This window comes from Lissotriton helveticus, chromosome 6 (genome assembly GCF_964261635.1).
Source record: "Lissotriton helveticus chromosome 6, aLisHel1.1, whole genome shotgun sequence".
Classification (NCBI taxonomy): domain Eukaryota; kingdom Metazoa; phylum Chordata; class Amphibia; order Caudata; family Salamandridae; genus Lissotriton; species Lissotriton helveticus.
Genome location: NC_136067.1, coordinates 601310217 through 601322526, shown reverse-complemented (window position 1 = coordinate 601322526; position 12310 = coordinate 601310217). Strand labels below are relative to the sequence as shown.

Sequence of the window (12310 nt, the reverse complement as noted above, 5' to 3'; positions counted from 1 at the left end):
CAGTCCTCGGAAGCTTGTTTCCGATCCAGGGAAGGATTGGCTTGGCAGTTTGGGCTGGACTGTTCCCATGAGACACAGGGTCAGACTGATTTGCATATAGCCATGTCTGAACTGGGGTGGCAGAGTGGGCTAAAGAACTGTGATGGATTAAACCCAGATCTTTTGACTGGGTGTGAGTGTTTGATTGATTCAGATGCTCCGTCCATCACCACCCCCTTTTGTACCGCTTTTGGCCGCCATAATTGTGGCAGGGTATGCTCAGACGTGAGTCCCTTGCTCACTTTGCCACTGGATTCAAGCAAGCCGGGCTGAAGACGGCTGGAATGCCAGAAACCGGTCCTCGGAAGCTTGTTTCCGGTCCAGGAAAGGCATGGCTTGGCAGTTCGGGCTGGACTGTTTCCATGAGGCACAGGGTCAGACTGATATGCATATAGCCATGTCTGAACTGGGGTGGCAGAGTGGGCTAAAGAACTGTGATGGATTAAACCCAGATCTATTGACTGGGTGTGAGTGTTTGATTGATTCAGATGCTCCGTCCATCACCACTCCCTTTTGTACCACATTTTAAAAAAAACAGCACGGCCCACCAAAGACAGAGGTAGGGACCTCCAGTGCTTAACATCTGTTTGCAATCTAGCCAATGGGGGCACCAAATTACGGCTGTAAAAGACAGCCGGGACCGACGTTATAAAGACTCCTAGATACTTAAATCCGTCTCCTGCGACCAGGACCGGACTGGCTACCGGGCAGTTTTGAATGCTGCTGAGCTGGGGGCTGATTTCATTAATGGGGACCTGCATGAGCTAAACGAAATTAGTTTTGCTTTCAGTATTTCGAAGCACACACAGGTCTCCATGAACGAAACCAGCCCCCACCGCAGTGAAATCAGCCCCCAGCTCGGCAGCATTCCAAACTGCCCGGTAGCCAGTCCGGCCCTGCCTGCGACCACTAACGCGCAGTCTTTCGGGAGACGGGGAGTCTGCCCATATAGCACATAGAACACAGATTTACCCCCAGTTAATTGCATATCCCGAGTATTTCCCAAAGTTTGTAAAAATATTCAGAACCGTGTGGATAGACTTATATGGGGAGGCAAGGTATAATAATATGTCATCTGCATATAGGGAAATCCTGCCCTCACACTCCAATGACCATCGGAAACCTCGCACCATCACATCCCAACAGATCCAGGCCGGTAGGGGCCCCAGCATAAGGGAAAACAACATCGGGGACAATGGGCAACCCTGTCTAGTGCCTCTCCGTAGCGTGAAAGTTCGGGACGTATAATTGTTGACTCTCACCTGCCCATGGATGTCAGTATATAGCATCTTCATCCATCTTATAAACTTGGGACCTAGCTCAACTTTCACGAGGACTTCGAAAATATCTGGTCATTCAATCAAATCAAACGCCATGGAGGAATCCATGGACAATATAGCTGCATCCTCTCTCAAGAAATCCCTTCGCGCCATAACGTTGTGCAGCCGGCATATGTTAAGAGCCGTGTTTCTCCCAGGCATGAAGCCAGATTGATGTGGGTGCACGAGGGAGGTAATCACTGTCCCGAGTCGCGTGTTGAGAACCTTTCCCAGGATTTTCGCCTCTACATTTTTCAATGAGATTGGCCTGTACGAGCTACAATCATCTACCGGCTTTCCCGCTTTGTGGATGACAACGATACTAGCAAGACGCTGGTCTGCTGGCAGAACTCCCTTCTCACACCTTTCCACATACATTGCTCGTAGATGCGGGAAAACCTGAGAGGCCATCACCTTGCGGAATTCAATGGGGGTGCCATTCGGCCCCATCACCTTCCCAGACTTAATTTGCCCAATGGCTTTCTGGATTTCCTCACCTGTCAGATCCTCATCCAATACGTCTCTGTCCAGCTCCGAGAGAGTTGGCACATCACTATCCGCTAGAAGCCGGTGCGCGTCCTCCGCTGTATACAGAGTGGAGGGAGAATACACTCCTTCGAAGTAATCTGCGAACGCTTCCGCAATTTCCTTAGGATGATGGAGGGCCTCTCCGCCAGGCATCGTTAGTCGAGGCACCCACCTTGTACCCTGTTCCCTTCTTTCTAACCAGGCCAGTGTCTTCCCTGCCCTATTACCCAGCTCCTACAACCTATTCTGGGTGAAACTCTGCTTAGCGATCATGTGTTCACGCGCCTTGAGCCTGTATTCATCTTGCTTCAAAGTCAAACTATGTGATGAGTCATCCGAGGGATTTTGCGCTTAGTCGGCCTCAAGTCCCCGAAGTTCCTCCTCAAAATTGAACCAATATTTCACGTCTTTTGGCAACATATTTTGTTTTCAGCGACAGGGCATAGCCTTTTAAGACTCCCCTATATGTCTCCCATATAGTCTGTGCCGAATCTACCGACCCTAGAATTTCTGTAAGAAAGTTCCCTTCTTGTACACAGAGCTCCTCCTTAATATCCGGAATTTTCAGCAGCCATGGATTAATGACAACAGTGCTTCGCAGCTGCCGTTTGCCATGAGTGACCTCAATCCCCACAGGTGAGTGATCCGAGATCCCTCTGGGTAGCGTCTGAGGGCGTCGAAAATTAACTACTGAGGCCGTATATGTTAAAAAGTAATCTATGCGATACAGACTACCATACACACTGGAAAAGTATGTGTATTTGGAATCCGCTACTTGTAGCTCCCACTCCACAACTGAAAGGCCTAGCGCTGCAGTGAATTTTGCCATAAATTTGTTTGGTCAGGCCCCCGGTCTCTGCGGATATCTATCAACAGTATCAACAGTATCATTCATAGTCATGTTGTAATCACCGCCCAGTATCAGGGTACCATCGGGGAGTTTAGTCAACACTTGTCCTAGATCTGCTAGGGCATCCCTTCCCAGTGCCGGTGGCCTCAGCCACAGCAAACCGTCCCCGTAGGTCTGTCCACATTTTATGTACAATCAGTGGTGTGCCTTATTTGACCAGAATACACGTACCCCTAGACCCGGTGGTATAGTGAGCATATACCAAGAGCCGGTATCTCCATCTATTAAGGGCCTTACTTTTGTTACCCACCAAGTGAGTTTCCTGCAGTAGAACAAGGTCTGGGGACTGTCTCTTCAAATACTGCTGGACAACACCTCCTTTTTATTTTGTCACCCAAGCCGTTAACGTTCCAAGAAAGAACAGAGAGCACTAATTCCTTATCAACCCCCATCCCATAGCTCGGAGATACATACAACCTGATAGGTCAACAATGCGGTAAATATGTCATAATGCAACCTGCAAGGAAAAGCAACACTCTCACCCCTTTGTCTGTCACGTTGAAAACAAACATAACAATCAATGCATAGCAAAACAGTACATCTACATTTCCACTTGCCGCAAAGGCACCTGTTCGACGGCCTACTCATCTCGTATCTCAGGATCTTGCAACCCCTTGGAAAACAACAAGAAACGACAACACACCCCCCGCCCCAAACTTCCATCCCAGCCCCCCTCCCTGCCCCCCTGCCCATGGATCTAAAACTACAGACGCCCAAACATAGCAGAGTGCCTCTCTACCCCCCACCCCCCCGAAATGCTAAAGATGCTCGGGGTGAACTGACCCTCCCTCCCAAAGGTACACATCACACTTGACCTATAGTGTAGCCATACATACTTAGCGGCATCTGAACCTTTTCCTATCATAACAATACAACCCATCAGTTGGTATCATATGATTAAGCCCCCAATTGTAAGACAGTCTCGTAACAGTGGGCATCTATACCCTCCCCCAAACTCCCCTACTTGCGCTTTCAGCTGAGTGTGAGCTCCCCAGTCTTGTATCCACTGCCATCTGTGCTGCTCCTTCAGCTGACTGTCATCCTCAGCTGAACCGTTTTTCGCCACCTTCACGCGGCACGCGGACACTTCTTTGCTGGCCAGATCGACCATGGCGATCCCTCCTTTGGCTTCCCACTGTGCTCCAGCCTTCCATCCACTCCCAGACTGCCTCCGGCGAGTCAAAGAACCACGACCTGCCATCCGACTCCACTCGCAACCACGCAGGGAAAAGCATTGCATATTTCACCTCCCGATCTCTCAGTTCCTTCTTCACCGCTTTGAAGCTACGGCGCTGAGCCTGAACTTTGGTCGTGAAATCCGGAAAGAACGCCACCTCATAGTTATCTTTCTTCAAGGGAGGGTTGGATTGAGAAGACTGCAAGATTATATCCCTGTCCCGATGGTTGAAAACCCGGGAAATAAGGGAGTTCGGGGGTGCGCCTTGTTTCGGTTTGCCACCCGGTACCCTGTGGGCTCTTTCAATAGAGAAATAACGGGCTCGCCCTTCGTAGTCATCAAGCTGTTGCGACATCCTCTCCTGCTTCTTCTGCATTTCCAGCATTTGCTTTGAAGTTCCGATGTGTCCGTCTGCGCTAGTAACTATCTTCAGTTCTTTGGCTTTCTCGTTGATTTTTCTAAAGTCAGCTCGGAGGAGAGAGACCTCCACGGTGACTGAGTCCACTGAAACACGTACGCCCCCAATTGCTGCCATGACATCATGAAGAGTTGGCTCCGAGCGCGGCGATTCACCTTTTTCTCCTGTTTTGGACCAAGCGAATTTTGCTAACTGCTTCTGAGTGTTGGCCTTGGGGCCCTTTCCTCCCGTCGCCATGACTGCGTAGCACCCGATGGCCCAACCGGTGAGGACAGAAGGACACTTTGGAGAGACCACCTCAACCTCGCCAAAGATAGCGGCCAAGCCAGCGTCCTGTACTCATACAATCGCCTCTCCTGTGCCACTGCCCTGAAGAGTCTGTTGCTGCACGTGGACCACTCCGTTCGTGACAATGTAGAACCAAACTGTAAGGCCAGCCACATCAACCTCCAGCATGCAGCTTCTCAGTCTCACCAGTCGCACCACCGATCTGCAATGGCCTCCTGCTGAGGGGCCAAGGCTGTCGGCCTCGTCTTCAGCACCACACAGCAGGCATTGAATGTTCCATCTGCCACAGCACTGACTCTCACGAAAGCCACCAGTGTGCAGGTAACATGAGAGGCCCACAAGTCAGCGTCCCACACCTCAACTCCAGCTCCGCAATGGCTATGAAGCTGCTCCTCCAGTCACACGGGGGCTCATATACACTGCCCCCTTTCAGTCTTGCACTCAGGAGCCCACCGGACCAATCCTGCTTCAATCCTGCATCAATCCAATGCACCTTTCTCAGTACAGGGCCTCACTCTCCTCTCCTACCCTTATACTTCCTGTGTCTCCAGCATATCCAGGCAACCAGGTGGCACCTCCTGAAGAGAGGGGGGGGGCCGTCAGCCAGTCCTCCCCGGTCGTGTCTCCAGCAATCCGTCAGCACCCCTGCAGCAGGGAAAAGCCAGAGGTAGAAGCGTGCAGCTCCTGTGCTGCTCCACCCAGGGAAAGTCACTCTCTCGACTAGGCCCCAAGCCGGGACCTAAATTACTTCGGCGCGGCCTAAATTGCGCCCGCCAGGTCCATGCAGAGCTCCCTCCTTCTGGGCCTCCACCACCTCTCACCACAGCCACAGGCACTCGAAACATGCCTACCGGCGCCGCAGCTCAGGGTCGTCACTTTTCCATGGGCCTTTACGCTGTCTCACCTCCTTGCCTGCGAACACCGCCCTGCTCAGCTCACCACTCCAGGCCGCAAAGCCGGGGCCTCCCGTGATGGGAAGCTCACCAGAACGCCTCGCCACTGGCCGCTTAGACGGGTCAATTACCCACAGGCCGCCACTCCTGGTCCACCGTTGCCTTCATCAATGCCCGCTACACCTCTTCTGCGGCAATGGGACTTATTGGGCACAGTCTTCGGTCCGCCTGGAGGCAGTCGCTATCCCGATCCGGGCCCTCGGGGCCACCATTACTCCCGACCACAGGTTCTCCGGTCGGGCAACATCGCTTAGAGCAAGCTGCACCCGAGGCTCAAGAATGTCCCGGGGGTTCGGGGTATGAAAAGCTGCCATCTGATTCACTACACAAGAGCGGATGGCTCAGGATAGGGCAGTGTAGGCACCGGGAAGGAAGGAGCTCAATTAGGCAGCGGCCATTCTTGACGGCCGCTAGCCACGCCCCTGAATCTCCTTTTTTAAAATCAGTTTTGCAATGGGGTAACCTCCTGTACCAATAGGATTAAACTATAGAGCACCACCAACACAACATCTCCTAGCAAGAGGCATCTTTAGTACAGGGGAGGAGAACACTTTTATTGTACATGCACATGCTACATACCCCTCTGAACTATTTTACTTATGGGTGGAGTCTGTGTCATCTTAAGGATTTTTGCGGCCCTGGGCAAAACATGATTGAGGCCCATGTAGTGAACAACTTCGAATTTTATTATCCATTTCCTGCTAATTCAAGACCAAATGATGCCAAACAATACTAAATAATGTTAATCTTTAAAGAGGTCACAAAACAAGACATAATTTATATATGGCCGAAACCCCAAATCTCCTTAAGATGACACTTCATAGACAGATAGAGTCAGAGGTAAAGGTGGGCATACAGGGATAGAACTTTAGATAGAAATATAGAATAGGCAGATGTCAAATAAGCAGAATGTGTACTATCCCAAGGGGACACTTTAAAGGTTGGGGCCCTGGGCACCTGCCTACTTTCCCCATGCCTTAAAACATCTCAGGGTAGATTTGAATATTGTAGATCCAAATACTATCAACTTTCATACAAACAGAGCTAATGCAATAACTCCTAATTATCAACAATATAATGACTTAGAAGTTCAGTTAGGTGATCAGGACCACCAAGCATGGTTCGGTGGACAACTACCTCATGTAGCTCAGAATGTCAGCTTGGGTCCTTTAACTAGTGAATGGGCTAACTAACCCAAATTGGCTGAGTACACAATGCTTCCACAGGCAGCAAATCTGTCTGCTTCAGATATAAAATATTTATTAAATCAGTCTGTGCTAACCTTTGGGCAACATCAACAGTATGGCATACAGTGGCGATTGAAACAACAGTCCAGGTCCGGCACCACAAGTGCACCACGCACTCCAGGCCATTAGTACACAACCTATTAATGCTACAATGGACAAAGCGCCCAAAGAATACTAGCTATGTGAGTTCCACTTGGCATGGTCCCATATTGAGAACTGTGTGCAGCATGTGGAACAATTGTTGTAATTATTTATACTATTAGGCATGGAGCTCCCTCTTTGGCAGTGTTAACAGGGGTGCTAAAACAAATTTGGAATAAGCATGTGACTGCACCAGCTGTTGATTTAGATATGAAATTAATAGGTAATTCTGAAATAGTTTCTTAGATAGTTCTCAGTAACATTCAAGGAGAACTAGCGTTCTGGCAGTGAACCAGCACTAGGCTACTGTTCCTATTCAAGATTGCGAGTAAGAGCTTCTTAAAGTTATTTCAGAAACAGGCACCTCTGTGGGACAGAATACTTTAGGTTCTTAACCACAAAACTGCAACTCAGAATGAAACAGGAGTCTCAGGGTTCCGTTAAAGAAAAGTTTGCCTTAGAAACTAACAAAAAGCAGAAAGCTAAACAGAATACCAGGACTGCATCTCTACGAAAGGAGGAGTCCAGGAAGGAGTGGATATATTTTGAGAGACAGTGATTAAATAAAGAAGCAAGATCGGTATGAGTATTCTGATAGCCATTGTTCCAGTTCGTTGCCGGACTCTGGGGACAGTAGAAGGGCCAGAGAGAAAATGAATACGCTAAACAGACAAATGGCAGAGTCAGCACAGAAACTTGAGGATAGCATGAAGAAAGAAGAGAATGGTTGGGACTCAAATGCTCAGTTTAAAAAAAAGAAAGTAGGGGTTTAGCAAAAAAGAATGCCTCAGAAACTGCGGACACTTCTGCGGAACGAGACTTGGGTCACAGCATTTCTGTACACAGCAGCAGAAGTAACAATAGTTCGCCAGACCCTCAAATAGCACCTGGGAGTGACTCCAACTAAATAATACACATAGAAACATCAGATGGACAAGTAAACTCTCCAGTTAGGATTTATGATGTAGAAGTACAAATTGAGGGGGATAGATTGCACAAAATTAAAGCCATATTCAAGTCTCATTTATAAGGTACTTGACAGCATTCTCACAGAGGGTGACTGGCCTCCATCATTTAAAATAGATGGGGGTTAGGAGGTAATAAGGATAGCATTTTTTTCCATAGTTCTGAGGAACTCATGGAAAACAAATGTATGTGAGTGGGCTCTAAAACTGGCTCTAGCATTGTATAAAAAGTGAACAGGGTGGATGAAAGATTCTATACCACCTGTGAGCCCCACATTCAGGGTCCGTACCCGTTAAAGCCAGAAACTAAGTGCAATATCAAGGCCATCCCAGATCAATTACAATATCAAGGAATAATAGTGTCTTGCCATTCTACAGTATTGAATACTCCTCATTTCCCAGTATTACAACTTGATAATTCATGTAGACCAGTTTTAGATTATAGGAACTTAAATGCATGAACACATGTAGTGCAAAAGGCTCCCAGCACTGGACTGATGACAAACCCGATTAGTTACAAATACAAAACATTCGACATTTCCAACAGATTTTCTAGCCAAAATATAGCACCTTAATCCCAGTATATCACTGCTTTTTTGTTTGGTGACTTTCAATATGCAGAGGCAAGATTGCTTATCAGGTATAAGAAGAGCCCTGAGCTCTTTGCAGAAAGAATAATGATCTTACAAGAAGATGTAGAGGCATCGTCATACTTTGATGACACATGCGTTACAGATGAGGACTTGAGCGAACACCTTAGTAGGGTGCAGAGAATAGTGATACCTCTGACCTGATTTGGGTATAAAGATACAATAGGAAATCTAAAATTGCACAACTTAATGTGATCTTCCTTGGATATGGATATTTATGTAGCTTTTGTTGACCTTAGGGCAGCTTTTGATTTAGTTTTGCGGGATCGTTTATGGGATTGTTTGTTTGCACTGGGCCTACCATCATGTATACTCCAGCAAATCAGACGATTACATGACAATAATTTTGCTAGAGTACGCTGGGGCCCAAAAGGGGAACTAACTGAACCCATACCTATTAGACGGGGAGTCCGTCAAGGATGTGTGTTGGCCCCTACACTCTTTTCTTTATTTGTCAACGACATCCCAGAATACTTAGACAAATGTAATAATGACTCCCCAAAACTGAATGGTGTGAGGATTCCCTCACTTTTATTTGCGGACGATACAATTTTGATTTCGCAAACGCCTATGGGTCTCCAAACACTCTTAAATTCCTTTAAAATGTATTGTGATGCAAAAGGCCTAGAAATAAACACACAAAAAAACTAAATGTATGTCCATAAATCCTCATAAATCATCTAAAGGGCAATTCTTTTTAAACAACCAGAGACTTGATCTGGTTCCAAACTTCTCGTACTTGGGGGTTTCCCTAGATTCAACTACCTCATGGAAAACGCAAATTGAAAAAAGTAAAACTATTTTCAACCAGAGTATCTTTCCTATTATCAAGCGCCATGGGGCAAGTTCAAGCAAGTCCATTTCACAAGCACTAGAAGTTTTTAAATTCAAGGCCCAATCTGGTGCTTTATATGGAGCAGAAATCTGGGGTGTAAAGGCAGGTAATATCTTTACGACTAGCGAAAACACCTTTTACAGAAGGCTTTTGAGATTGCCCAAATGTACTCCACTAGTACCACTATTTATGGATTTAAACATGAAAAGGACAGACCACATTGCATTACTCAGGCCACTTTTGTTCTGGATTAGACTCTGGAGTATTCCGGATCTCGAAGACTATAGACATGGAATCTTGGAAGTCAAGAACCTTGATGTTTATATTACTAATCCTTGGCTTAAGTATGTCAAAAATTGGTTTTATCGTTTAGGCCTTGCCCATTTTTGGGATGATCCAATGTGTTTGAGACAAAGATGCAAGTCTCTGGTCAAGGCAAGATTTTGGTCTCATATAACTCACAAGTTCCAAAACGGTGATTCATGTGGATCCATTATACGAAGTTTTCTGGATTTTAAGGACTCTCCGTGGTTTGAAGACTTTTTAGATGAGATTGAACCACCCATAGCAAAAAGCCTGTATTTAAAATTTAGATATGGTATACTAAGAACAAAATCTGTATTAGCAAGATGGGATAAGTCTCCAGGGCAACTAGGAAATGTAACTTGTACATGCTGTCAGTTAAATCAGAGAGAGGAGGACAGCCATATATTGTTTTTCTGTACAGCCTATGAACTAGCGAGGAGAAAATGGATCAAACCCTTGTGTAAAACATTAGGTATACGTTCATATCTTGAAGCATTTAGAATTATTAAAACAACCACTGGACGTCTTACAGTGTTTTGTGTTAGCAGATTTTTACTAAGTGCTAGTTATACTCGTAAAAACATGGCTCTTGACCTGTAGAAACAAATCGTGTGCAAACTTCATACAAGGTATATTGTATTGATACTGGCTAGTGGTGGTTTTTGTAAAAACATCTGTTTACATGCCTTTTTTATATATTGGATATTTATTGTATTAGATGATGTATTGTATACTTTCTGCTTCCCATTTTTATATGAATTGATTGATTGTGTATCCTCTGTGCTAAATGTATTGTTGATGTTTATGTATCTTTTATGGCCGAATGAGCCGAAATAAAGATTAAATGAATGAATGAATTATCCAGTGAGGGTAAAGGACTGTCACCTGATTTCCTAGAGAAGTGTGCTACTTTACAACCTCCAAATACTTGGAGAATGTTACAAGCCCTGATGGGGTTTTGGAGCTGTGGAAGGGCTTCCTTGCATTATTATGCTGAGTGAGTTAAGTCTCTGAATGAACTAATCAATTCTATGTGTTCTGAAAGAAATTGAACAAACATACATAATGGTATCATTTGTGGACTGCAAGCAGACATGTTAGAGACTAAATACTTAGACGCAAGATCAATCTAGTAATTTGGTTTTTTCCTAGCACTTCATCCTATGCATATGAAATTTGTAATGAGGGATAGAGGACCCTTATAGCATACAAATCATATTTGTACTCCAATACAGAGGAGTGATTCACTCATAATGAAAAAATTGTTATGGCAGTTCAAACAGCCATATTGAAGCAGTATCCCCTTACATAGGGAAAACAAATTATGACATTTCCATTATGCATACATTAGAAGAAGCTGCTAAAGCTATTATTCCCAATGCCTGTCCTTTACACGTTCACTGGGATCAGTGGACAGCGTATTTAAATGCTACTTATATAACATTTTAATAAGAGCCTACATTGTGGAGTCAAGAGTTACCACAGTCCACACACAATATTCTACAAACTCCATATATCTTACCAATACATGATTACAGAGCATGTTCTACACAGACGGTTCAGCACAGCCAGCAGTAGGTACTAAGCAAAATTATTCTGTGGCTTGTGCTGCAGTGCAGGGAGTTTTTGAAAATAGCAACTTCAAGATGCTGTGCACACACACACTAAAGTTTTAGGTGAGTCCGCTTCACAGAGAGCATAAATATAAGCCCCATTACTTGCCCTTCAGACAACTGATCCATCAGTTCCCACACTCACTGAGATGAATTCGGCATTCTGTGAACAGGCTTAAAAGGTGGATTGTACAATGTTGCAAGCTTACAGTCCTGACTGTGGTGAGACCAGAAACGCATCAGACCAGAGCCAGATGCGGCACAGCAACTTGTTCTTCTTGCAATTTAACATACTGTCCTATAAGTGATGATAAGTCACAGTAAGCTACAGTATCATGTGAAAGGGGAAGGCAGCAGAGGGTTTCTCCACTCTATGGAAGGTATTCTTCACTGAGTGGTAGCAGACATATTGCACCTTGTGCAGTAATTTCCTATCCCGCCCTGTTTGTCTACCAATTACAGTATCCTCACTCGTAATTTGTGACACGTTAGCCCCAAACTGAAGCAGTCTACTTCATAGCAGCACTAACAATAAAAATTAAGGCATGACTGAACACATGTTTACGGGCAATCTTTCCAAAGAATTTGTGAAAAATAAAAAACAAGGACAGTTTCTGTAAATTTGAATCAATCACAGACATATAAAAATAAGATTGTACTTTAATAGCAAAATACTGAAATCTAAATATAGTATCATGGGACCAAACTCACCTCAAATGTTTTTAAATATATTGCAGAAGTATAATACGGTGCAGTGATTGTAACAGTTGCATTTCCCTTCACAGGCTCTCCATAACTGTATCTGTGAAAATAATGCAAAAAAGTCATTAGAATTGGGTAATGTTATATCATACACAAAGGGCTTGTGGTGAACCTTCCCAGTGCAGAACATAGACAGTCATTTGCTACTATTTCAGTTGT

At 45.3% G+C, this 12310-nt stretch overlaps 1 protein-coding gene across 1 annotated transcript in view; it reads right to left on the bottom strand.

Annotated features, from left to right (window-relative positions):
• Positions 1–12310, bottom strand: part of LOC144762793 (CD109 antigen-like) — a 1211849-nt gene that overhangs the window by 855365 nt on the left and 344174 nt on the right. The window contains exon 8 of the mRNA XM_078648063.1: positions 12101–12191. Coding sequence (XP_078504189.1) covers positions 12101–12191 — 91 coding nt within the window. The remainder of the gene's footprint in view (positions 1–12100; positions 12192–12310) is intronic.